Genomic DNA, 27,992 nt, shown 5'->3' with positions numbered 1-27,992 from the left:
AGAAATTTTGTATAGTCATCTGGAATTTTCATTTGACACCTTCCCATACACCATATAATCATCAGCAAACAATTGCAGATTGCTGCACACCTTGTACAACAGATCATTTATGTATATAGAAAATAACAATTTCATAGCCAGACATAGCGTCTTGTTCAGGTATTCTTTATTGTTTCCACTGTATGATTTAGTTACACTTCTACTGAAAGTTGTTCAACTTACGACATCAGATGCTGGTGAATAGCTGTTGTGAAGGAGACTTTCTATAGCCAGCCATTTAACAGGGCGATTCTCGTTGTCACCCAGACAATGGTAGTCAGCAGGGAAGAGATCGCGTGAGAGAGCACAGTCTGTGAGCTGCACATGCAGCCTCTCATCGACAACACAGTTCCGTGCTGCGAGGTCACGGTGCACGAGTCGCTTCTTGTGCAGAAATTGCACTGCTGCCACAATCTGCAGTGCCATGTCGACCACCTCCTGTGTTGTCAGAGTATGTGCTACACCTTCCGGGCACAGCTTACATTTCTGCAGGAACCTGAAATGAGCAATTTATTTATGAGTTGTGTTTAATTATGCTTGAGAAGATATTACAGTCAGTGAGGAATAGTTTTGCAATGGGAAAATACATATTTTACTTTGATATACATTTCAAATGCATCAGACACTACATTCAAGAAGATAAAGTTAATAACATAACATCAAAAAGCCTTCTACATAGATAATGCCAATAACATAGTTCATAATGAGTAAAGAAAAAATAATATAAACTAAGGAGGACATCTTATGCACATGAAACTCCTCTTAATGTAATTCACCAACATGGTGAGCTAAACATAAAAAGATTAGGACTGATTAATTAAATGGCATGGTTTAGACGTGAGTTGTCACTCATCAACCTCTCTCCTTCCTTCTGATTTTACACATACCACCTCATTTGTACACAAGATATATCACAGACATTCAAGATAAAAAACTGTATCTATTAAAGTAAAGAACTGTAACTTATGAATAAAACTTATGTGAACTGGACCACAGACTAACATTTACTTTAATGTGCACAGAATCAATGGTAAATACATAGTGGATCATGTACCCACGTGAAGAACATCAACAGAACCACTTCTGATTAGGATCTGAAAAGAATTTTAACAAAACTCTCCCCCCTTCCACACCCCTGCACTGCAGATAAATTATGTTATTTTAATAATAGTAATAGATAAGCAAAAACAGATGCTTACCTTTTCAGGTTTGTGTAACCATGATATGGATAAATGAGAAAAGGTGAAGTGTGGTCTTCAATGGACACACCCAGCACAGACAAAATATTCTTGTGGCTGAAGCCATACATTGCCATTCCCTCTTGCAGTAACAATGAAACTTGTACTTGGGATGCATGATCTGTTTCAAGGAAATTAAAAAACAAGCATGTAGTTAGCAACTTGCTACATCAACAAGTTATAATACATCTTAATAAATAACAGAATGTGTACCAGATTACAGAAACTGTAATATAAGTGCAAGTATTAAGGATGCAACCAGCAGAAAAAAAACTGGCAAACAAAATAAAGAGACATAATAAGCTACTTGCTATGTTGATAAGTTATAAATGAACATAATAAGCAACACAAAGCATACCTAATTACAGTAATTGTAACATAAATGCAAGTATTCAGGATGTAGCCCAAAGAAAAAATGCTGGCAACAAAACATGTAAAGAGATATAATTGGCTACGTACTAGCATGACGGGTGGAAGAGCAAAGGAAAAATAAATAACAGAAATAATAATAACAAACCAACAGAGAAAATTGCCTTATTTATTTATTTCCCTACCTTATTTCCCTACTTTTTTTGAAGGGGGTGGGTGGGACAGGGGAGTGAGGGGGATGTAATAGATACTACAATTCAAACAATGGAAAGTTCAAGATGGAATAACGTGAAATGAATAGACTGCTACACAACACACAGAGGAAGTGATGAGTAAGGTGACCAACACTCCACATTTCCCAGGATCTCCTGTATAGGAATTCTTTTTAATCCTCCCAGCTCCCCTACTGATCACCTGTTTCTCCTGTGTATTTCTACCATGATCATTTTATAATGGTGATCACTGATGAAATATTTATTATCAAGCCCACACAGTACTATTGATATTTCGTATTCCATGACTGGCAGATCTCCAAGTTTTCAAGTAATAATCAATCCTATAATTTACGTATAGTATTTTTTCTGTTTGTCCATTTATGGAAACAAGGTTCATGAAAATAAATATAATGAGAAGCATTAGTTACTACATCTAATTATCTGAACAGATAATGGCATGCTTTTCTAGAACTTCCACCACAAATAAGTCTTATTACATGTTTTTGCACTCTAAAAACTTTCTCTCAGTTTGTGAAATCATCCCAAAATATGATAATGTATGGCCTAACAAGAGTAAAACTAAATCATGCTTGCCAGTTTTTTATATTTATATCTCCATTGTTAACCATTCCAAGAAAATGTGATGTAGTACGTGCAGTTGGAATTTATTGCACCCAATTATGCCTTAAATGTCCTTTAAAATCATGGTTAGATGGTTATCATCCCCCTTAAAACCATGATCAAATGTTGGTAATCCTTGTGTTGAGTCACAGAGAGGCACAATGAAAAAGACTGCTACATTGGACCTCAGCACCCAGAGAAAGAGGCCGTGTGTGTGTGTGTGTGTGTGTGTATGTGTGTGTGTGTGTTTTCTCTGTTTGAGAAGAATGCCCTTCTATCCAAGAGCTCAAATGTTCAATAGTATTTTTCATTGTGCCTGTCTGCAACTCAATACCTCTGCCACAATTAGCAGCAACCTACCTTTTCCTACATTCCAACTCTGCTTTCTATGATTATCAATGGACACAGTTGAGTTTCCTACCATTTGTTAGAGGTTAATTCAACGAAAATGGGGAATTAAATTTCTTATTGTCAGTAAAGTATTGTTTTCTGGCATATTATAGTATTCAACATTATAAACTTTGGTTTGATACTGCCTCATAGATTTATGTATATCATTTTGAAGGAAAAATGGTACCTGTCACAGTTTTGACTAGCACTTCCTCTTCCACGCCATCTTCATGAGTGTATGAACCACGATACACTCTACCAAATGTTCCTTCAAGAACCACACTACGCAGACGCACACGACACCTATAAAGATACATCATTATTACAAAATGTAATTTTCAAATGCCTTGATAACTCTCCAAAGATCTGAATACTTTTATTCAGCACTACTATATGAAATAAGCTACTTTTCCAATAGCAACCAATTTAATCAATATATTTTGATTCTGAAAGGTAATAAAGAAATACATGTTGATACACAATTAACAACTTTAGTTGGGATTACTGATGTGCTAGTTTACCTCGGACCAAGCAATCATATCTGCAGCATATCTATAGAGTAAACAGTGTGTGGGAAAATACTGCACTGGCTTGCAGCAGTAAGGCCTAATTATACATGGTTTTTCAGTGTATCACATCTCTGTATACAGCCCACCCCCTCTGAAAAATATAAATATATTTATATTTGTGGATAAATGTAAAATTAACAGCAGAAAATATTTTTTTACTTATTCATTGCCTGTAATAATCCAGTAGGACTTAAGCATATTAATTGGAGCATGGCTGCTAAGATGATGAAAATTGTCACTTCTTAAACAATAAATACGGAGTTGCGTGAGAGAAACGAAAGTTCATAGGTGTGTTTCTACATCTGAAAGATGTTGTCTATTCAAATTACAAGTCATTCGCTTATGAGTGGCGCCTTTAGAGCCACTGTGAGAATGTAAATCCTGTTTGCTTTAAATACACATAGTAATGGTCATGAGCGTTAGTTACCTTTCAGACTGGACATAGTGAGTTGATGTTAGTCGAGAATGCCTTTAAGACGACGAAGGCGCCATTATCAACAGCTCACTGAGCTTGAACAAGATTGTGTAACTTAGGCTACAAGAAGTTGGACATTCTTTCTCATATTGCAAAAAAAGACTTGGGAGGAATGTAATTGCTGGGTGGTCACGGGAATGTTTAGCTGCAAGACAGGCTCTGGACAGCTATGTGCCTGCCATTACCGAGTTGGAAATCAATCCTATTCGTCGTATGGCTCTGGCGTATCAAATTGCATCTGCAGCAGCAATTAACTTCGACAGCTCCGAGCCGAAAGCTCGGTAGTGTGCATTCCACTCACCCCAAACCACAACCTTTTGCGACTTCAGTGGTGTCAAGCGAGAGCTCAGTGGAGAGTTGATTGGAGGTTTGTTATAATTTTTGATAAAAACTGGTGCGCCTCGATGCCAGTGACTGCCATGTGTTGGTTACAATGAGGCCAATTGAGGAGCTACAACTAGACTGGGTAGCAATTTTGTAGGGCAGCAGGAGCACTTCAGTGCATATCTCATGCATCCTGTACGTCAATCTAGTGATTCGACATGTTGTGCTACCGTTTATGAGCAAGAGTGTTTTCCAACAGGATAGCATTCACCTAACATATTCTGCAGGGTGTCCAAATGTTGCTTTGGCCTCCTTGATTACCAGACCTCTGCCCAGTCGAGCACATACAGGACATCATTGGGCGACAACTTCAATGTCATCCGCAATGAGCAGTCACCGTCCCTGTATTGACCGACCAAGTGCAACAAGCATCGAAATCCATTCCACAAATTGACACCCGACACCTGTACGGCACAATGAATGCACATTTGTGTGCTTGCATTCAACATTCTGGCGGATGCTCCAGTTATTAATGCACCAGCTCTCCGCTTACACAATTGCTTTTTTCGCGCTTGCGTTAACCTGTGATCTTGAAACGCTAATCACTTAAACATGTTACCTTGGGAAACGTATCCCAAAATTCAATTACTCTACATTGGTTATTTCTTGTTGATGGCATTTTTTTCCGTCATTCTACTTCCACGATGCATTTCAAAAGTGGCAGGAAAGTTGGGATGTATTTGCGTCAAAAGGTACTACTTTGAAGATTTATGTAACATGTAATGCCTTCAATTAATTTTTTTAATACCTCAGATAAATATGTTGTCGTCGTCGTCGTCGTCGTTGTTGTTGTTGTTGTTGTTGTGGTCTTCAGTCCGAAGACTGGTTTGATGCAGCTCTCCACGCAGCTCTCTCCTGTGGAAGTCTCTTCATCTCCACATAACTGCTGGAACTTACATCCTCCTGGATCTGCTTACTGCATTCATCTCTTACTCTTCCTCTACGATTTTTACCCCTACACTTCCCTCAGGTACTAAATTGGTGATCCCTTGATGTCTCACAATATGTCGTATGAACCTATCTCTTCTTTTAACCTAACTGTTCCACTAATTTCTTGTTTCTTCTGTTCTGTTCAGTACCTCCTCATTAATTTCGTGATCTACTCACCTAATCTTCAGCATTCTTCTGTTGCACCACATTTCCAACGCCTCCATTTTCTTCTTGTCTGAACTCTTTATCGCCCATGTTTCACTTCAGTACAAGGCTACACTCCAAACAAATACTTTGAGAGAGGGCGTCCTAAAAGTTAAATCTATAGCCGATCTCAACAAATTTCTCTTCTTCAGAAGCGCCTTTCTTGCCATTTCCAGGCTATATTTTATATCCTCTTTACTTCGGCCATCATCAATTATTTTTCTGCCCAAATAACAAAACTCATCTACTACTTTAAGTGTCTCATTTCCTAATCTAATGCCCTCGGCATCACTTGATTTAATTCGATCACACTCCATTATTCTTGTTTTGCTTTCGTTGATATTTATCTTGCATCCTCCTTTGGGGTGTCCAAGTCCTTTGCAGGCTCTGACAGAAATGCACTGTCGTCCGGAAACATCGAAGTTTTTATTTCTTCTCCCCGAACTTTAATTCCTTCTCCAAATTTTCCTTTACTGGTTGATCAATGTACGGATTGAATAACATCAGCGATAGGCTACAACCCTGTTTCATTCCCTTCCCAACCACTGCTTCCCTTTCATGTCTTTCGACTAGTATAACTGACGTCGGATTTATGTACAAGTTGTAAATAGCCTTTCGCTCCCTGTATTTTACCCCTGCTACCTTGGAGATTTCAGCGAGAGTATTCCGCCAACAGTTTCAAAAGCTTTCTCTGGGTCTATGAATGCTATAAATGTAGGTTTGCCTTTCCTTAACCTATCCTCTAAGAAAAGTTGTAGGAGCAGTACTGCCTCGCGTGTCGCTACATTTCTCCGAAATCAAAATCTATCTTCCTCGAGGTCGACTTATATCAATTTTTCTATTCTTCTATAAAGAATTCGGAATAGTATTTGCAACGATGACTTATTAAACTGATAGTTGTATACTATTCACATCTGTCAGCACCTGCTTTCTTTGAAATTGCAGTTATTACATTCTTCTTTAAGTCTGAGGATATTTCCCTGTCTCATACCTCTTGCACACCAGATGTAAGAGTTTCGTCACGGCTGACTCTACCAAGGCTGTCAGTAATCCTGACGGAGCGTCACCTACCGCGGGGCCATGTTTCCACTTGGTCTTCCAGTGCTCATGCCACACCATGGACGTGCACGGACCACCTGGGGCTGTCAGAAGATCACTTGGAAGATGGAACGGCGCGCCTAAGTCTTCAGCGATGAAAGCGATAAGCTACAACTTTCCTTCATCTTCGGTGGTTTCGGTAGGGGACGCTAACCAGCGCTCCGTACGTGCGGAATGTTGTCAGACTTATTCTTCTGCCGTACTCAACAGGATAATCCTCTCGCACACATCACCCGTGAAACTCAACATTTTCTGCAAGACGTGCAGCAACTTTCTCGGCCATCACGATCTCTGGACTTGACTTCAATCGAGCACGTGTGGAATATGATGAGGTGAGAAGTGACTCGTGCGACTCGTCAACCAACAGCTCTTACAGAACTACGTGAAAAGATCGAGCAGGCGTGGCACAACTGTCCCAGGACAGTATTCGGCTTCTGTTCGATCGACAGAATGACAGAATCAGCGCCTGCATTGCCACCTGCGGAGGTTTACAGCGCGCACTACACTAGAGAGCCAAAGAAACTGGTACACTTGCCTAATATCGTGTAGGGCCCCGCACGAGCAGCAGAAATGCCGCAACACGACGTGGCATGGACTCTACTAATGTCTAAAGTAGTGCTGGAGGGAACTGACACCATGAATCCTACAGGGTTGCCCATAAATCCATAACAATATTTGGGTGTGGAGATCTCTTCTGAACAGCACGTTGCAAGGTATCCCTGAAGTGCTCAATAATCTTTATATGTGGAGAGTTTGGTGGCCTGCGGAAGTGTTTAAACTCGGAAGAGTGTTCCTGGAGCCAGTCTGTAGCAAATCTGGTCGTTTGAGGTGCCGCATTGTCCTGTTGGAATTGCCCAAATCCGTCGGAATCCACAATGGACATAAATCGATGCAGCTGATCAGACAGGATGCTTATGTCCGTGTCACCCGCCAGAGTCGTATCTAGACGTATCAGAGGTTCCCTGTCACTCCAACTGCACACGCCCCATACCATTACAGAGCCTCCAACCAGCTTCAACAGTACCCTGACGACATGCAGGATGCATGGATTCATGAGGCTGTCTCCATACCCGTACACGTCCATCTGCTCCATACAATTTGAAACCAGACTCGTCCGACTAGGCAACGTGTGTGCAGTCATCAACAGTCCAATGTCGATGTTGACGGGAGCAGGCGAGGCGTCAAGATTTGTGTCCTGCAGTCATCAAGGGTACACGTGTGGGCCTTCGGCTCCGAAAGCCCATACCGAAGCGAAAAAAGCGATCCAACTAAAATATTCATATTTCTTTGCGTACTACACGAATATGTAATAAAAAATGGGGGTTCCTACTTCAAAAAACTCGGTTGATATCCGTTTAACCTATGGCAGCGCCATCTAGCGGGCCAAACATAGCGCCGTCTGGTTTCCCCCTTCAAGCTAGACAAGTTTAGTTCTTTGTAGTTTTTTTTCGTTTGACGTTTATTTCGAGAGATATTTGGCCCGGTCACGATCAATGGACCACCCTGTATATAGCACGATGTCACATGTAGCAATCCTGTTGGATGTCGAGGATTTTTTACGTGCATCGTCTGCAGCCACTCTTACGTGTTTGCTGCTCAGGACTACAGGGACACTGGTTTTGTTACCGTCTCAAGTGGGGCGGGACTGGTCGGTCACGATGGGACCTTTCTTGCTGCTGGTTATGTGATTTGGCGTTGGCGCCAGTCCGGCGCCAGTGCGGCTAAATGAAGCCATGATCAGCGGCGGAAGGCGCCGGAATGCAGTAAGAAGCGGCCGCCGCGCCGCCGGGATAAAAAGCGGGCGCGGCGCCTCCGTCCTCTTCAGTTAACGCTGGCCACTCCCCGCCAGCACCGCACCGAGCCAGTCGGCGACGCCGGCCTAGCGTCTCTGCAGGGAGGCCAGAGAGCGATAGCGGCGCCAAACAGGAAGAAAAAGTGCGCTGCATCCAGCCCCTTGTAATACCTCCTATGTAAGAGTCGATACTGCTAAGCGACTTCTCCAGAATCCCGTATCAGTTGCAGGTTTCCTGCTTATTGGCTTCTAGGGGCAACAAAAACTAAATTTCCAATATTTCGCGCAATTAATGACTGAATTTAAAAATTTTAATGATGTCGTAATCTACTCATTAAGAGACCTAATCATACATTAAAAGTTTAACACCATGAGACAAGTATTCCAGTTAGAAACTGTTTGTTTGTCTTGAGGCAGTGTTAACAGATGGAGTGGAAATATCCAAACTTCAATCATCCAATATTTGAGAATGAGAGCATTTAGTGACTGCCAACAAGGGTTGCACATAATTCCAAAGCTTTAAGAAAAACTTTCTCGCTGACATCCCCACAAAATGACGAAAGAAGAAAAGCTTCCGTTCTAGGCGCTTCAGTCTGGAACCGCGCGACCGCTACGGTTGCAGGTTCGCATCCCGCCTCGGGCATGGATGTGTGTGATGTCCTTAGGTTAGTTAGGTTTAAGTAGTTCTAAGTTCTAGGGGACTGATGACCTCAGATGTTAACCCATAGTGCTCAGAGCCATTTTGAGAAAAGCTTATTGCTCACTACATTGTCGCTGTTCATGTAGTAGAATTTCAACTTCAAGCGTGACGCTTTAATATATTACTGACTTGTATGTATGTATGTATTAGAACGGAGACATAGAAACAACGGAGAGGCTTCGTCCCGCCGTGGCCCTCAGTGGTTCAAAACCCAACAACAGGCCACAGCAGTCCACGCACCCCACCGCCGCCCCACACCGAACCCAGGGTTATTGCGCGAATCGGCCCCCGGTGGCCCCCCCCCCCCCCCCCCCCCGCCTCCACCGTAACGTCTCATACCAGACGACTGTAACCCCAAATGTTTGCATGGTAGAGTAATTATGGAGTACGTGTACGTGGGAACTATTAGTGATACTGACTTACTACCGACTCTATTTGCAATACAGTTTGCAAACAGTACCTAGATATACTAACTGAATGTACACTACCGGCCATTAAAATTGCTACACCAAGAAGAAATGCAGATGATAAACGGGTATTTATTGAACAAATACATTATACTAGAACTGACATGTGATTATATTTTTGTCCTTAGGTTAGTTAGGTTTAAGTAGTTGTAAGTTCTAGGGGACTGATGACCATAGATGTTAAGTCCCATAGTGCTCAGAGCCATTTGAACCATTTTTGATTATATTTTCACGCAATTTGGGTGCATAGATCCTGAGAAATCAGTACGCAGAACAACCACCTCTGGCCGTAATAACGGTCTTGATACGCCTGGGCATTGAGTCAAATAGAGCTGTCCATGCAGCTTCAAAACGATACCACAGTTCATCAAGAGTAGTGACTGGCGTATTGTGACGAGCCAGTTGCTCGGCCACCATTGACCAGACGTTTTCAATTGGTGAGAGATCTGGAGAATGTGCTGGCCAGGGCAGCAGTCGAACATTTTCTGTATCCAGAGAATCCCGTACAGGACCTGCAACATGCGGTCGTGCATTATCGTGCTGAAATGTAGGGTTTCGCAGGGATCGAATGAAGGGTAGAGCCACGGGTCGTAACACATCTGAAATGTAACGTCTACTTTTCAAAGTGCCGTCAATGCGAACAAGAGGTGACCGAGACGTCTAACCAATGGCACCCCATACCATCACGTCAGATGATACGCCAGTATGGCGATGACGAATACACGCTTCCAATGTGCGTTCACCGCGATGTCGCCAAACACGGATGCGGCCATCATGATGCTGTAAACAGAACCTGGATTCATCCGAAAAAATGACGTTTTGCCATTCGTGCACCCAGGTTCGTCTTTGAGTTCACCATCGCAGGCGCTCATGTCTGTGATGCAGCGTCAAGGGTAACTGCAGCTACGGTCTCCGAGCTGATAGTCCATGCTGCTGCAAACGTCGTCGAACTGTTTCTGCAGATGGTTGTTGTCTTGCAAACGTCCCCATCTGCTGACTCAGGGATCGAGACGTGGCTGCACGATCCGTTACAGCCATGCGGGTAAGATGCCTGTCATCTCGACTGCTAGTGATAGGAAGCCGTTGGGATCCAGCACGGCGTTCCGTATTACCCTCCCGAACCCACCGATTCCATATTCTGCTAACAGTCATTGGATCTCGACCAACGCGAGCACCAATGTCGCGATACGATAAACCGCAATCGCTATAGGCTACAATCCGAGATTTATCAAAGTCGGAAACGTGATGGTACGCATTTCTCCTCCTTACACGAGGCATCACAACAACGTTTCACCAGGCAACGCTGGTCAACTGCTGTTTGTGAATGAGAAATCGGTTGGAAACTTTCCTCATGTCAGCACATTGTAAGTGTGGTCACCGGCGCCAATCTCTGAAAAGTTAATCGTTTGCGTACCACAGCATCTTCTCCTGTTTCCCCTGTCGGCTAAATTTCGCGTCTGTAGCACGTCATCTTTGTGGTGTAGCAGTTTTAATGGCCAGTACTGTACCTCTACAATTATGTCGTTGTAAGACGCAAAGTTCAGGAGATATGACGTCACAAGCATTTAGCTGTGTCAAAAATGGTGGATAAATTACCCAGACTATATTCATCTATTGTTTCACAATGAGAGCACTTAGCGGCTTCTAACAAACTTTGGGCATAATTTCAGATCTTTTCTACATTTCTTCTTGCTTACATACATAAAGTCAAATATTTTAGACTTTAACCCATTTGTAAAATAATGAGCCATTTGAAGCTATTTAATACCGAGTTGTTACAATTAAAGTGCAGCAGCTCACGGAGGTCCGATACGGGCTGTTGCTGCCTTATGGCAGCGAAACATGGAATATATCCAACGCGAAACAGATTTACGGCAGAAAAAAATTAGTTCCAGTTTTGGTCACCAGTGCAAACCTGGCACTGGACAGCGTCTAGTCGACGTCTCTGAAGCTCATATTTAACAATTTGTGTAAGCGGTAGTTAATAACAAAATCACCATTATGCCTTTCTCACTTCTTTGGCCTTCTATGCACACGTCCCATTCCTTATCCATTATGTATGGAAACATTTCTGTACGTATTTTTTTCCTTCACTGTGCCAGATTTGCACCTGGTGGTCAGTAATTTTGTCAGTGTAAATCGTTGTGCATTAACGCATTAGAATGTGTATCCAGTTTCGCTGCCATACGATAACTATGGCCCACAATGGACCTCTGTGAGCAGCTGTATCTTAACTATAACCACACGGGGTGTATGGGAGTTCGATTCTTTAAAGAGCCGGGGGTTTACTGCTCAACAGATTTCGCAAACAATGATCTTGCCAAACCCGCTGCAGTCATGGGCTGTGCGGTTGTTCCCGAGGGAGGTTCGAGTCCTCCCTCGGCCATGGGTGTGTGTGTTTGTCCTTAGGATAATTTAGGTTAAGTAGTGTGTAAGCTTAGGGACTGATGACCTTAGCAGTTAAGTCCCATAAGATTTCATACACATTCGAACATTTGATCTTGCCAAACCGTGCTTGCTATATTCGTCCGCAGGATCCAGAAGGCAGCAGACACTACTAATCCTTTTTCCCTCCGCCTGTCGCCGTCTGCAGTTCGCGACTGGCCGAAGTCACATCACGAGGGATTTGTGGCCATATTGGGGCCTCCTGTTACGTGTGACTCACAGGAAGTCTTAAGTATTTTCGGAAGTTTCGGGCGAAAGTGTTGTGCTTTTCGAGGGAAGAAGGGAGGCAAACGTTGTACAGTTCGGGACGACGGGAGAGATGCAGATGGTTGTTTGGAAGTACTCAAGAAATAATAAAGTAGAACATATCAACACATCTGAGTATTGTTTCGTGTCATAGTTAATGTTAAGTTCTTCAAGTCGTGTCATAGTTAATGTTAAGTTCTTCAGGTCTGATGCACGCTTTTCTCAATCGTTAATTTGTGTTTAGTGTACAACTACGAGTATACTACATAACACAATTTCAAACACTGCTATTAGCTACAGCAATATGTGCAATGTGTCTTGCTACGAATGAAACCTTATACAGAGCTGCAGGAGATTCCAATGCCCAAGTTGATGTCGTGATCCTTTAATTCCTGATGCTGCTCCGACCCTCACAAAATGAATAACGAGCGCACGGAAAATCAAAAAAGTTCGTAGAAAACAGAACATAGCCTGTCATTAATGGAGAGAAATCTTCAGATGTGAAAGTAGCAACAGGCGTAATATTAAGAACTGCTACGGGACTATTACTGATCAGAATGTATGTAAATGACCCAGTGGATAAAGTAGGAAGCTCTTTCAGTCTATACGGGAATGATGCTGCTGTGGAGTGTAGCGAAGTTTAACCCTGTCTCGCGGGAAAACGACGCTCGTAAATTTTATTCCTGTGAATCAAAGCAGAGAATTAATCTGGGTCCTCCAGTGCACGTTTCGGATTATATATATTGAGCAGTACGTCTTAGACAAGCGAGACGAAGTGTGACACCGTGGCCCGGTCTAGGGCTGCCACCTGTCCCAGTTCCCTAACGATCGTCCCCACTTTCTATTATTGTCCCTTGTACTTAGATGAGTGTGTCGGGACAGCCTCAAGTCGCTCCTTTTTGGCTCACATTTCTGTTTCGGACATGTCCGAAAGAACAGATGCCATCTTCATATCGTTAAGGCTAACCGGCTGATGACTTTCTTCAGTGTGGATGCACACGAATTGCCTGAACTCTTGCGGGACTCGGTGGATTGTCTGCCGCGAGTAATGTGTATAATGACAGGGGCACTACGAAAGTTATGTGTGGAATGTAAGTTGAGAATGTGGGTCTCACGGGGAGTGTGCCAGAGATACATCCCTGCAGTCGCACTATCCTCTGTGCCCTCGGTGGCTCAGATGGAGCACGGGTAGCTCAGCGTGTTCGGTCAGAGGGTTAACTGCCCTCTGTGTAAAGAAAAAAAAAAAACTGAGTTAATGGATCAACGACGAACTGCAACGGGAGTCTTGCGACGTCCGTCCAGAGCAAACGCAACGAACGAAAACGAACAAAATGAGCTTAAAAAAAAGAGAGGGAGGGAAGATGGATAAGCGTCTGCCTTGTAAGCAGGAGATCCCTGGTTCGAGTCCCGGTCCGGGCACACATTTTCAACTGTCCCCGTTGGTGTATATCAACGGCTGCGAGCAGCTGATGGTACTGATTTAATTGTAATTTCATTCTAGAGATCTGCACGGTCGCCAATGGCACCTGTTCATTCGGGCATGTGAGCTATTGAAGATATTAGGTCACAGTCTAGTTGTAAATTTCTGCGTACCAAGCTTACACAATTGGCAGTTACATTGCAGATCTATGCAAGGAAATTAAAGTGCAAAAAACCTAATTTGTGGTGAAGTTGTGCATTTGAATAACGTAATATTATCTTGAAATTACTTCCATTTCATCTTTGTACACATTGTCGGCCTTAATCATATGAGCAAATATTGATAGTGTAAAAGTCTGATACTATTTTATAACATTAAATTTGTGTACATGTCTTAGTTAAAATGTTTACAGCATTGATATTGCTGCACAATTTACGTTGTTTTATTGAATGCACTTATTGTTTTTTTTTTAAATTATATTATTACTTCTAGGTTCTTAACTTATATTAATTGATGTTTGCTTTGTGTATGCCGTGTTTTCTGTTTGTGTTGTCTGTTTGTGATCTAGTTTTTGTGCGAGTTGAGGTGTGTGGGAGCGGCGCCACGTTCTACTGCGGTGCACAGAAGATGTGCACTGAGGCGTACCCTCCGATGCTATCCGTACAAAATCCATCGGCACCATGAACTGTCACCTGGCGATTTAGTGAAGCGGAGGGCATTTGCGGTGTGGGCGTTTCAAAAGATGGCGGAAGATGACGATTGGTTGAGTAACGTGTTGTGGACCGACGAAGCTGATTTCACGCTCCTAGGGTCTGGCAACGCCCACAACTGCAGAATTTGAGCTACCGAAAATCCTAGAACTGTCGTGGAAACTCCATTGCACGACGAGAAAGTCTCGGTATGGGTTGGATTTCCCACATCTACTGTTATCGGGCCTTTTTTCTTTGAGGAAATGCGTTATTCCGGTTTTGTAACTGCTACCAGCCTGGCTGATAAACACCTGCTGGAACGTACGATGTTTATGAAGGGTGGCGCTCCACCCCATTTTGCTAGACGCGTGAAAGATCTCTTGCGCGCGTCGTTTGGTGATGATCGTGTGCTCAGCCGCCACTTTCGTCATGCTTGCCTCCCAGGTCCGCAGACCTCAGTCCGTGCGATTATTGCCTTTGGGGTTACCTGAAGTCGCAAGTGTATCGTGATCAACCGACATCTCTAGGGATACTGAAACACAACATCCGACGCCGATGCCTCACCATAACGCCGGACATACTTTACAGTGCTGTTCACAGCATTATTCCTCGACTACAGCTATTGTTGAGGAATGATGGTGGAAATATTGAGCATTTACTGTAAAGAACATAATCTTTTCTTTGTCTTACTTTGTTATGCTAATTATTGCTATTCTGATGAGATGAAGCGCCATCTGTCGGACATTTTTTGAACTTTTGTATATTTCTGGTTCTAATAAAACCCCATGTCATTCCAAGCATGTGTGTCAATTTGTACCTCTCTGTCTACATTATTCCGTGATTAGTTCAGTTTTCAAATTTAGACTGACTTTTTGATCATCCAGTATAATTAATATCATTAAGTGATAACGGATATGACCTGTGTGTTTACGACATGTCATTCGATTACCATCCCTCTTTTGTGATTTTCAGATTATCCGGATTTTCTACAATCCGGATGACCAACGATCGCACCTAGTCCGGAGAAACCAGGTTTCGATGTATAGCAAGTGACACACAGAGAGAGAGAGAGAGAGAGAGAGAGAGAGAGAGAGAGAGAGAGAGAGAGAAGTACCTCTGTATGGTGAGCTGGGCGATGCGCTCGTGGATGTCGGTCGGCGGCTGGGCGGCGGCGCCGGGGGCGGGCAGCGGCCCCGCGGACGTGCGGAGGCTGGCGTAGCTGTTGCTGGAGGCGGCCGACGTGGCGCGCGCCGGCGGCGGGGGCGGCGGCAGCAGGGAGGCGTGGCCCGCCGCGCTGCTGCTGGCCGACCCGTGGCGCGACTCCCTGCACACGCAGCACACACCAGGCGGCTGTAGCAGCGGTAACGACTGTGCACTCGCTGTCTGTTGCACATCGCGACACTCGCAGCTGTATAAGTTGGTACCATCTGACTGCCGGAACGACACTAGCGCCCCAAGCGGCGAGAAAGCCGGCGACTATATCAGAGCGGTTCCGTACTGAAGCGCCTAGGTGCTTCAGTCTGGAACCGCGTGACCGCTACGGTCCCAGGTTCGAATCCTGCCTCGGGCATGCATGTGTGTGATGTCCTTAGGGTAGTTAGGTTTAAGTAGTTCTAAGTTCAAAACATCTTCGGTCCCGGGTTCGATCCCCGCCACTGCCTAAATTTTGATAAATAATCAGCATTGGCGGCCGAAGACTTCCGGCATAAGAAGTCAGCCTCATTCTGCCAACGGCCTTGTCAAAGAGGGCGGAGGAGCGGATAGAGGTTCAGGGCACTCTCTTGTCCTAGGGGTGGGAAATTGCCCCTAAAGGCGGAAGAATCAGCAATGATCAACGACATGAGGATGCACAAGGCAATGGAAACCACTGCATTAAAGACACGTAACGTGTATCCACAGGACATGTAGCCTGTAATTGAAGAAGTGTCATGATGATCTCTCCATTGGCAAAAGATTCCGGAATAGTCCCCCGTTCGGATCTCCGGGAGGGGACTGCCAAGGGGGAGGTTACCATGAGAAAAAAATTGAATAATCAACGAAAGGATAACGTTCTACGAGTCGGGGCGTGGAATGCCAGAAGCTTGAACGTGGTAGGGAAACTATAAAATCTGAAAAGGGAAATTCAAAGGCTCAATCTAGATATAGTAGGGGTCAGTAAAGTGAAGTGGAAGGAAGACAGGGATTTCTGGTCAGATGAGTATCGGGTAATATCAACAGCAGCAGAAAATGGTATAACAAGTGTAGGATTCGTTATGAATAGGAAGGTAGGGCAGAGGGTGTGTTACTGTGAACAGTTCAGTGACCGGGTTGTTCTAATCAGAATCGACAGCAGACCAACACCGGGAACGATAGTTCAGGTATACGTGCCGACGTCGCAAGCTGAAGATGAACAGATAGAGAAAGTGTATGAGGATATTGAAAGGGTAATGCAGTATGTAAAGGGGGACGAAAATCTAATAGTCATGGGCGACTAGAATGCAGTTGTAGGGGAAGGAGTAGAAGAAAAGGTTACAGGAGAATATGGGCTTGGGACAAGGAATGAAAGAGGAGAAAGACTAATTGAGTTCTGTAACAAGTTTCAGCTAGTAGTAGCGAATACCCTGTTAAAGAATCACAAGAGGAGGAGGTATACTTGGAAAAGGCCGGGAGATACGGGAAGATTTCAATTAGATTACATCATGGTCAGACAGAGATTCCGAAATCAGATACTGGATTGTAAGGCGTACCCAGGAGCAGATATAGACTCAGATCACAATATAGTAGTGATGAAGAGTAGGCTGAAGTTCGAGACATTAGTCAGGAAGAATCAATACGCAAAGAAGTGGGATACGGAAGTACTAACGAATGACGAGATACGTTTGAAGTTCTCTAACGCTATAGATACAGCAATAAGGAATAGCGCAGTAGGCAGTACAGTTGAAGAGGAATGGACATCTCTAAAAAGGGCCATCACTGAAGTTGGGAAGGAAAACATAGGTACAAAGAAGGTAGCTGCGAAGAAACCATGGGTAACAGAAGAAATACTTCAGTTGATTGATGAAAGGAGGAAGTACAAATATGTTCCGGGAAAATCAGGAATAAAGAAATACAAGTCGCTGAGGAATGAAATAAATAGGAAGTGCAGGGAAGCTAAGACGAAATGGCTGCAGGATAAATGTGAAGACATCGAAAAAGATATGTTGTCGGAAGGACAGACTCAGCATACAGGAAAGACAGAACAACCATTGGTGACATTAAAAGCAACGGTGGTAACATTAAGAGTGCAACGGGAATTCCACTGTTAAATGCAGAGGAGACAGCAGATAGGTGGAAAGAATACATTGAAAGCCTCTATGAGGGTGAAGATTTGTCTGATGTGATAGAAGAAGAAACAGGAGTCGATTTAGAAGAGATAGGGGATCCAGTATTAGAATCGGAATTTAAAAGAGCTTTGGAGGACTTACGGTCAAATAAGGCAGAAGGGATAGATAACATTCATCAGAATTTCTAAAATCATTGGGGGAAGTGGCAACAAAACGACTATTCACGTTGGTGTGTAGAATATATGAGTCTGGCGATATACCATCTGACTTTCGGAAAAGCATCATCCACACAATTCCGAAGACGGCAAGAGCTGACAAGTGCGAGAATTATCGCACAATCAGCTTAACAGCTCGTGCATCGAAGCTACTTACAAGAATAATATACAGAAGAATGGAAAAGAAAATTGTGACAATCAGTTTGGCTTTAGGAAAAGTAAAGGGACGAGAGAGGCAATTCTGACGTTACGGCTAATAATGGAAGCAAGGCTAAAGAAAAATCAAGACACTTTCATAGGATTTGTCGACCTGGAAAAAGCGTTCGACAATATAAAATGGTGCAAGCTGTTCGAGATTCTAAAAAAGTAGGGGTAAGCTATGGGGAGAGACGGGTCATATACAATATGTACAACAACCAAGAGGGAATAATAAGAGTGGACGATCAAGAACGAAGTGCTCGTATTAAGAAGGGTGTAAGACAAGGCTGTAGCCTTTCGCCCCTACTCTTCGATCTGTACATCAAGGAAGCAATGATGGAAATAAAAGAAAGGTTCAGGAGTGGAATTAAAATACAAGGTGAAAGGGTATCAATGATACGATTCGCTGATGACATTGCTATCCTGAGTGAAAGTGAAGAAGAATTAAATGATATGCTGAACGGAATGAACAGTCTAATGAGTACACAGTATGGTTTGAGAGTAAATCGGAGAAAGACGAAGGTAATGAGAAGTAGTAGAAATGAGAACAGCGAGAAACTTAACATCAGGATTGATGGTCACGAAGGCAATGAAGTTAAGGAATTCTGCTACTTAGGCAGTAAAATAACCAATGACTGACGGAGCAAGGAGGACATCAAAAGCAGACTCGCTATGGCAAAAAAGGCATTTCTGACCAAGAGAAGTCTACTAATATCAAATACCGGCCTTAATTTGAGGAAGAAATTTCTGAGGATGTACGTCTGGAGTACAGCATTGTATGGTAGTGAAACATGGACTGTGGGAAAACCGGAACAGAAGAGAATCGAAGCATTTGAGATGTGGTGCTATAGACGAATGTTGAAAATTAGGTGGACTGATAAGGTAAGGAATGGGGAGGTTCGACGCAGAATCGGAGAGGAAAGGAATATGTGAAAAACACTGATAAGGAGAAGGGACAGGATGATAGGACATCTGCTAAGACATGAGGGAATGACTTCCATGGTACTAGAGGGAGCGGTAGAGGGCAAAAACTGTAGAGGAAGACAGAGATTGGAATACGTCAAGCAAATAATTGAGGACGTAGGTTGCAAGTGCTACTCTGAGATGAAGAAGTTAGCACAGGAAAGGAATTTGTGGCGGGCCGCATCAAACCAGTCAGTAGACCGATGACCAAAAAAAAAAAAAGTTCTAGGGGACTGATGACATAAGATGTTAAGTCCCATAGCGCTCAGAGCCATTTCAACCATTTTTTGAAGCGCCTAGAACAAATGGTTGAAATGGCTCTGAGCACTATGCGACTTAACATCTGAGGTCATCAGTCCCCTACAACTTAGAACTACTTAAACCTAACTGACCTAAGGACATGACACACATCCATGCCCGAGGCAGCATTCGAACCTGCGACCGTAGCAGCAACACGGTTCCGGACTGAAGCGCCTAGAACAAATGGTTCAAATGGCTCTGAGCACTATAGGACTTAACATCTGAGGTCATCAGTCCCCTAGACTAACCTAAGAACAACACACACATCCATGCCCAAGGCAGGATTCGAACTTGCGGCCGTAGCAGCAGCGCGGTTCCGGGCTGAAGCGCCTAGAACCGCTCGGCCACAGCTTCCGGCTAAATAAGATACAATTCGGAACAATATCGATCAGGGGAACAATGATCAACTCTAACAATCAATGCCAAGCCGAATAACTACTTGTATAAGCGCCAGAGTTGAACCAAAGCGTTATTGATTTTCTCAATGTGTGAAACTCTCTTTCTCTTGAATAAATCATCCGGTATTTCTGAAATTGCCATCATTTGTTTGTCCGCACGTGTAAATCACTTCGATTTCTATCCCATTCGGATAATCCCTTCAGTTATGAACTATTAGTAGAAATATATGTGTCTAAACTGGCTGCAACAGAGACATAATGGGTACTGTGTTTGGATCTGCATTGTACTCATATTTTTTGTTACTGGCTGGAGACTTTGTGAAGAAAGATAACTGCACACTTTTTTTTAATACTTAATGTGTGAACGTCACTACACACGGCACAGCATTTTTTTTAGTTAACTACGGAACTGCAGTAGTTGGAAGTTTAAAGAGGATTTGATTCAGTCTTACTCGTTTATCTCCATTTGTTGTGCCACTGCAATACAACACAACATTTCCGTTCCTGTTAACTAATCCATGAGTTTTTTTTTTTTTTTTTGTTTTTTTTTTTTTTTTGCGCTCCTCATGTGGTACTTGGATCTACGAAGCGAAGTTTTAAGGCTTTAAAATCCTGAAAAAAATATTATTGTTTTTAATAGAGTATTCTACCAGATTCCATTAAACTTTTTAATTAATTTAAACTAACACAAATTTAAATCGTAGTTGTAGCCGTGACTTTTTCACAACGAATGTAAAATTCAGTATTTCAATTTCAGGACTATACTTACACATCAATATCTCTTTAAAAATATGTTGTCACTAAAAGTCAACAACAGTTAACTAATTTTGTTGTTCTTTGTATTATCTTGGGGTAGGCATTATGTACCCCTTCCACCCCCTTGGTAATACATCTTACTGAAAATGTGTTTATGTTGCTACGGTTAAGCATGAGCTTGCAGACACAAAATAACGTAACAGATTTTTTAAATCTGCAGGTAGATGTCTGCTGTTCTGGTTCACATTAAAAGACCTGCGCTGCAAAACTATAGCACGCTAGAGGGCGCGAAACAAAACGGCGCAGACCATGGATGAAGAGTCGCAGGATCAGCTCGTCTCCGGCAGCAGCAGAAAAGATGCAGTCAGGTGAGGGCAATCCACATGGATGAAGACGTCATCCAGATGCCTGCTTGGTGGCATTTTTGAAAAGGACATGGTCGATTTCCTTCCCCACTCTGAGCTTGTGCCCTGCCTCTAAAGCCACAGTCGTCGACGGAAAGTCGAACCCCGATCTGCCTTCTTCTTACGATAGGAATCGCTTGATAAAAAAGATCGAGCAGCAGTGTCTGTATGAGCTGTAAAAAGAAAGGCTGTTTTCATCTGAGACTTCAGGCATGTCCAGTGCTACTACACAAGCCTATTGCAAAGAATCAAAAATTCAGAATTATCTAAATGACGTCCTAGCAACATCCCTGGCAACAGTCGGCACATTTTAAGTCTTAGCAGACCTTGAAAATACACTTGTTTCTCTGGCCGTACGCTTCTTGACGTCGCCTCTCATCTAAGTAGTGTTTCCATTATCTATATGTGTGTCCTGTAAAATCTGTCCTCTGCGCTTTAACATTTTCTTCGCCGTGTTTCTGACGGGTGACGAGAAATCATAAAAATTCGTCGAAAGATGTACGAGCAACGGACTAAAATCTACACCCAGGTTTGTCAGTGTCACAACTGTAACGGATTGTAATTCGTTGCGTTGACGCGCAAGTTGCCGAAGCGGCGTCAAATAGAACCACTAGCACGAAGCGGCCCAACAAACCCAGACGGGGGCCTCCCGGCCAATAATCATCTTGAAAGTTGGACGTCTATGGTTCTGCCGTGTGCATACACAAACTCTGAGTCTGGGATTTTACTCGTATTATCGCGAGTAGTAGCGAACGAGCATTGGTCGAGGGGAGACGGCAGTGGTCGGACGCGGCCTGCGGTCGAGAGAAGCCGCGCGACATGCGAGGTCGAAGTCTGCCGTGATCGTGCTAGTACCGCCGGAGGAGACTCCCGTATTAATTGAGGATTTTTTGATAATTTGCCTTTTCGCTGCACGTAGCTGTTGGTTTCTTGCGCACTCGAGGGATTTTGGCAGATTTATGTGTGCCTACACTCAGAATAATATTCTGAACAGTATGAACTCGAGAATTCAGTTCACAATGAAGGAGGAGGTAGGCGGCAAATTACATTTCCTCGATGTGCTTGTTTTTAGAAACGAAAGTGGTGGTTTGGGCCACTCAGTGTACCGCAAACCCACGCACACGGACCGTTATTTGCACCGGGATTCGAACCACCACCCACAACAGAAGCGGAGTGTTATCAAGACGTTAGCGGACAGAGCTAGAAATATTTGTGAACCTGAGTTGCTCGACGCTGAGATGGAACATCTCCACAATGCACTAATGAAGAACGGATATTCGTCCGCCGAAATAAAACGCGCGTTGAGGCAGCCACGCAGAAATTATACTGACGTACAGGCTACTGCAAAATCTAAGGTTTTCCTGCCGTTTGTCAAAAATGTAACGGAAAGAATAGGGAGGATCTTGACGAAGCGGAATATTACCGTAATTTACAAGCCCACCAGGAAGATACAGGATTACCTTAAGCCTGCCAAGGACGCTCGCAAACCATTGGAAAAATCTGGAGTGTATAGGATCCCATGCAGCTGTGGTGATGTTTATGTGGGTACCACTAAAAGAACTGTTTCTAAACGTTTGGAAGAGCACAAGGGAAATTGTAGAAGAGGAGAAACGGAACGATCAGCTGTTGCGGAGCATGCTTTCCAGCCAGGGAACCACAATATTCGTTTCGAGGAGACGCAAGTACTAGCGGCCACGAGCGGATATTACGAAAGGCTCTACAGGGAGGCAATCGAAATCGCTAAACACCCAAATAATTTCAACCGAAAGGAGCAGGGCGTCAAATTAAACGGTATATGGATACCGGTGTTAAAGAAGATGTGTACCACCCGTCCACTACTGGGCGATGGCAACGGCGATCGACGGCGACGGACAGCGGCCAATTGCACTGACGTTTTCAAAACACGTGACGTCACGCCGCGGCGCGGGGGGCGCGCGGACACGGAATTTAGCGGCAGTCAGTGGCGAGCCAGTGTGTGTGTTGGACCTTCCATCGAGCTACGGACCCCCTTGAAGATGGCTCCCCCAGGCGGAGACGAAACGTTGGGAATCACCACAGAATTCATCAACCGACGACGGCATAACAGCCCGGATAATTATAATGGACATTCGTAACTTTGTTCAAAAAATGGTTCAAATGGCTCTGAGCACTATGGGACTTAACATCTATGGTCATCAGTCCCCTAGAACTTAGAACTACTTAAACCTAACTAACCTAAGGACATCACACAACACCCAGTCATCACGAGGCAGAGAAAATCCCTGACCCCGCCGGGAATCGAACCCGGGTACCCGGGCGCGGGAAGCGAGAACGCTACCGCGCGACCACGAGCAGCGGACGTAACTTTGTTGTGGCCAGTGGTTATTGAGTATATACATCCTGGAATAATGAAAAAAAAATGGTTCAAATGGCTCTGAACACTATGGGACGCAACTGCTGTGGTTATCAGTCCCCTAGAACTTAGAACTACTTAAACCTAACTAACCTAAGGACATCACATACACCCATGCCCGAGGCAGGATTCGAACCTGCGACCGTAGCAACAGCGCGGCTCCGGACTGGAGCGCCTAGAACCGCACGGCCACCGCGGAATAATGAAAAGTCCGTGAAAAGTTTGTCAGCACTTAAATCATCAATTTTCTGAATATAGTAATTTAATAGTTTTTATTGGTTTCTTTCATTTTTCTTTACATCGTTTAAGGTTAGTTGACGAAACCCGTCTTGATCATTCAATTTATATATACGAGTGGTGTCCAGAAAGATAGTTCCGATCACTCGCGAAATGGAAACGACTACGAAAATCAAATGACGTTTTGGCACAGATGTGTTGGGCAGTGTCCCTAGTATGACCCTAGATAGCATCACGCCCCTCTTCTCATTTCTGAGCTCACACTGACCGCGTAAAGATGTCTAGAAAATAGTGTCTCCCGCCAAGTACGAGGGCCTGGCGAGAAATTTCGCCTGAAGCTATGCAGCCAACACTACATAACTATCGTGCAGTTTCTTCTTCAAGACAATTCTCAGCCTCATTCTGCAGGGTCAATGAAGATGCTCCTGCATCATTTTCTATTGGAAATGTTTGATTACCCACAATACAGCCCGTAATTGTCTCCCTCTGAGTTTCATCTCTGCTCACATGAACCGCTGGCTATGAAGACAACATTTTGGCACAGACAACGAGCTGTGGGCCAGCGTAGAAAATTGGCGGAAAGCACTGGCGGCTGCCTTGTATAACGAGGGTATTGGAAAGTTGGTACAACGCTACGACAAATGTCTAAGGCAGAACGGCGACTACGTAGGGAAGTAGCTGGAAGGTGTAGCTAACTGTTACAAATGAAACATTTCTGATTTTCTTTGTGGTTTCCATTTCGCGACCAATCGGAACTTACTTTCTGGACAGCCCTCGTATAGAAGTATGTCAGTAATTGATGCAATTAGTTCATGCATTGCTCTCTGCATGGATCGCAGTACTGCTTTTTGAAATATTTTAGCAAGTTGCTGATCTGTGCAGTTGCAGCGCCAAGACGAGGTAAGTTGTCCGTTGCGTACAGGAGTACTGCAGAACAGCTGTTAGGAGACGTTAGAGGATATTTTAAATCTCGCTGTCAGATGGTTAAGGTTTCATTAGTTTGTAATGCGTGGGAGGAGTAATTTTCTTTTCAAATTCCCTTTTCTATATATATTCAATCAGAATTCCATTGCCCGCATCTCGTGGTCGTGCGGTAGCGTTCTCGCTTCCCACGCCCGGGTTCCCGGGTTCGATTCCCGGCGGGGTCAGGGATTTTCTCTGCCTCGTGATGGCTGGGTGTTGTGTGATGTCCTTAGGTTAGCTAGGTTTAAGTAGTTCTAAGTTCTAGGGGACTGATGACCATAGATGTTAAGTCCCATAGTGCTCAGAGCCAGAATTCCATTACTGTCAGAGACGGAACGTCACGCACACATTTCCGTACATGTCTTTTAAAGAATAATTACGAACCTATTTGAATCTCATTTTACTTCAGTTCAGCGCAAATTCCGTCTACGTATGGTACCTTAGCGGCCTGCTCCCTACATTACCCGATCAGGTAAATTAACTAAAATGATCCTGCATTCCGAGTACTGTCTTAGAATGCAACGAACGACGTCAGTAGCCGAAAGTGTATGGACGTACATCGCCAAGCTTGGACAGTTCTGTGGGTATAAGGGAAGGTACACAAAACTTTTATATGACAGCCTCGCTGCTCACGTGTCGCAGGCGCCACATAGCCACTTGAGCTGCGGTCTCGTGGGACAGTTCAGAGCCGCAGAGTATAACATAAAGGACCACAAAGGCGGAAGCGTCGCTGGCCCCGAGTGAATGGCACGGTCAATGGAGGCAGCCAACGGCTACCTGTTGCTTCGGCAATGTTCGGAACGGGATGTGAAAAGCACAGATCGGCGGAACGAAAGGACGGAAAACGCGGCTCACTGTAGATCAGCTGACGGACGAATGTTTTCGAATGACTCTGACCGCCTGATATAATGGTCGCTACGTTTGATTGTTGCTGTACGGGGAAAAGGGGGGGAGGGAGTAGAAAAATATGAGAACACCATAAACGACAGACATTACCACCCGAATGCAGTGTAGGAAAGCAGCTGGTATTAAAAACAGCAACAAGTCGTCTCCGAATGAATAAACACAGGTTCCGAATGGCTTTCAGGGGAATATTAAATCGTCGTTCCTGCGAAACATTGACACGTTTAAGGTAACGATCGTGGAGATGGATAGCATTGACGCACCCTTCTCTCCAAATTAGATCACATAGACTCAATAATATTGAGATATGCTGACTATTGTGGCCAGGGAAGATGCAGGGGTTTATCCTCGTGCTCATAAAATCAGTCCTGGACGATACGGGGTGTATTAACAACGGTCCTGGAACAGAGCATCACCACTGGGTAACGAACATTGTCCCATAGAATGGACCTTATGAGCTGAAATATCACATGATACTTGGCAGCACTGCAACCTTGAGAAGAAACCATTGGACCCATGGAATTCTACGATTGTTGTTGTTGTGGTCTTCAGTCCTGAGACTGGTTTGATGCAGCCCTCCATGCTACTCTATCCTGTGCAAGCTTCTTCATCTCCCAGTACCTACTGCAACCTACATCCTTTTGAATCTGCTTAGTTTATTCATCTCTTGGTCTCGCTCTACGATTTTTACCCTCCACGCTGCCCTCCAATACTAAATTGGTGATCCCTTGATCCCTCAGAACATGCACTGCCAACCGATCCCTTCTTCTAGCCCAGTTGCACCACAAACTCCTCTTCTCCCCAATTCCATTCATTACCTCCTCATTAGTTATGGGATCTACCCATCTAATCTTCAGCATTCTTCTGTAGCACCACATTTCGAAAGCTTTTCACTTCCATACATGGCTACACTCCATACAAATACTTTCAGAGTGCTTTGTTATATTGCATGTTGAATTTTAGGCCTACGCGTGTTTCATCCAGGTTCCAAAATAAAATTCCGATTTTGTTCAGAAAATAGTTGGGAATCGTGGCACAATTTTCGTCAATGACTGTCTGTAAAGATCACTTAACACACTTCCGTCCGCGTTCTGACTTAGCGGGTGATGATATTCCGCTTTCCTGTATGCGGTATAAATCTTCTATGAAGTGATTTTTTAAACACTGCACTTCGGCTCCCTTACTTACTGAAGAACCTACCATACAAGCATCTACGAATCCATTTAGTGTCGGCATAATGTGCCCAAAACTACACAAAACACCGTTCTGACCACGACTGACCCTTGAAGCACACTGAAAACATTAGCCGGCCGGTGTGGCCGTGCGGTTAAAGGCGCTGCAGTCTGGAACCGCAAGACCGCTACGGTCGCAGGTTCGAATCCTGCCTCGGGCATGGATGTTTGTGATGTCCTTAGGTTAGTTAGGTTTAACTAGTTCTAAGTTCTAGGGGACTAATGACCTCAGCAGTTGAGTCCCATAGTGCTCAGAGCCATTTGAACCATTTGAAAACATTACGCAGGTGCCATTCGTGGTCAAATACGAGTCGCACATGCGACTCGCAGTGTGGACGAAAATCATCCGTTTCCTGTAACAAACAATATTATCTGTAAAGTAAAATTTTACGTGCCCATTCGATAGAGTGGTCCCAGGTAAGCCTAGTCCGATAATCACGTTACTTATACACTCTTTGATCAAAAGTATCCGGACACCTGGCTGAAAATGACTTACAAGTTCGTGGCGCCCTCCGTCAGTAATGCTGCAATTCAGTGTGGTGTTGGCCCACCCTTAACTTTGATGACAGCTTCCACTCTCGCAGGCATACGTTCAACCAGGTGCTGGAAGGTTTCTTGGGGAATGGCAGACCATTCATGACGGAGTGCTGCACTGAGGAGGGGTATCGATGTTGGTCGGTGAGGCCTGGGACGAAGTCGGCGTTCCAAAACATCCCGAAGGTGTTCTATAGGATTATGGTCAGGACTCTGTGCAGGCCAGTCCATTACAGGGATGTTATTGTCATGTAACCACTCCGCCACAGGCTGTGCATTATGAACAGGTGCTCGATCGTGTTGAAAGATGCAATCACCATCCTCGAATTGCTCTTCGCAGTGGGAAGCAAGAAGGTGCTTAAAAGATCAATGTAGGCCTGTGCTGTAATAGCGCCACGCAAAACAACAAGGAGTGCAAGCTCCCTCCATGAATCAGAGGACCACACCATAACACCACCGTCTCCGAATTTTACTGTTGGCATTACACACACTGGCAGATGACGTTCACTGGGAATTCGCCATTCCCACACCGTGCCATCGGATCGCCGCACTGTGTACCGTGATTCATCACCCCACACAACGTTCTTCCACTGTTCAATCGTCCAATGTTAATATTCCTTACACCAAGAGGGGCGTCGTTTCGCATTTACCGCCGTGATGTGTGGCTTTAGAGCAGCCGCTCGACCACGAAATCCAAGTTTGCTCACCTCCCTCGCCGGCCCCTGTGGACGAGCGGTTCTAGGCGCTTCATTCCGGAACCGCGCTGCTGCTACGGTCGTATCCTGCCTCGGGCATGGATGTGTGTGATATCCATAGGTTTGTTAGGTTTAAGTAGTTCTAAGTCTAAGGGACTGATGATCTCAGATGTTAAGTCCCATAGTGCTCAGAGCCATTTGAACCGTTT

At 44.2% G+C, this 27,992-nt stretch overlaps 1 protein-coding gene across 1 annotated transcript in view; it reads right to left on the bottom strand.

The window, feature by feature from the left end:
• LOC124599145 (tyrosine-protein kinase Dnt-like) overlaps positions 1–27,992 on the bottom strand; it is a 560,517-nt gene that overhangs the window by 8,180 nt on the left and 524,345 nt on the right. The window contains exons 5-8 of the mRNA XM_047136052.1: positions 15,406–15,615; positions 3,060–3,175; positions 1,239–1,398; positions 223–535 (exon numbers count right to left, since the gene is read on the bottom strand). Of these exons, the coding sequence (XP_046992008.1) occupies positions 223–535; positions 1,239–1,398; positions 3,060–3,175; positions 15,406–15,615 (799 nt within the window). The remainder of the gene's footprint in view (positions 1–222; positions 536–1,238; positions 1,399–3,059; positions 3,176–15,405; positions 15,616–27,992) is intronic.

Source organism: Schistocerca americana, chromosome 1, assembly GCF_021461395.2.
Source record: "Schistocerca americana isolate TAMUIC-IGC-003095 chromosome 1, iqSchAmer2.1, whole genome shotgun sequence".
NCBI lineage: Eukaryota > Metazoa > Arthropoda > Insecta > Orthoptera > Acrididae > Schistocerca > Schistocerca americana.
Note: the sequence above shows the minus strand (reverse complement) of the source record. Positions and strands in the feature narration are given on the sequence as shown.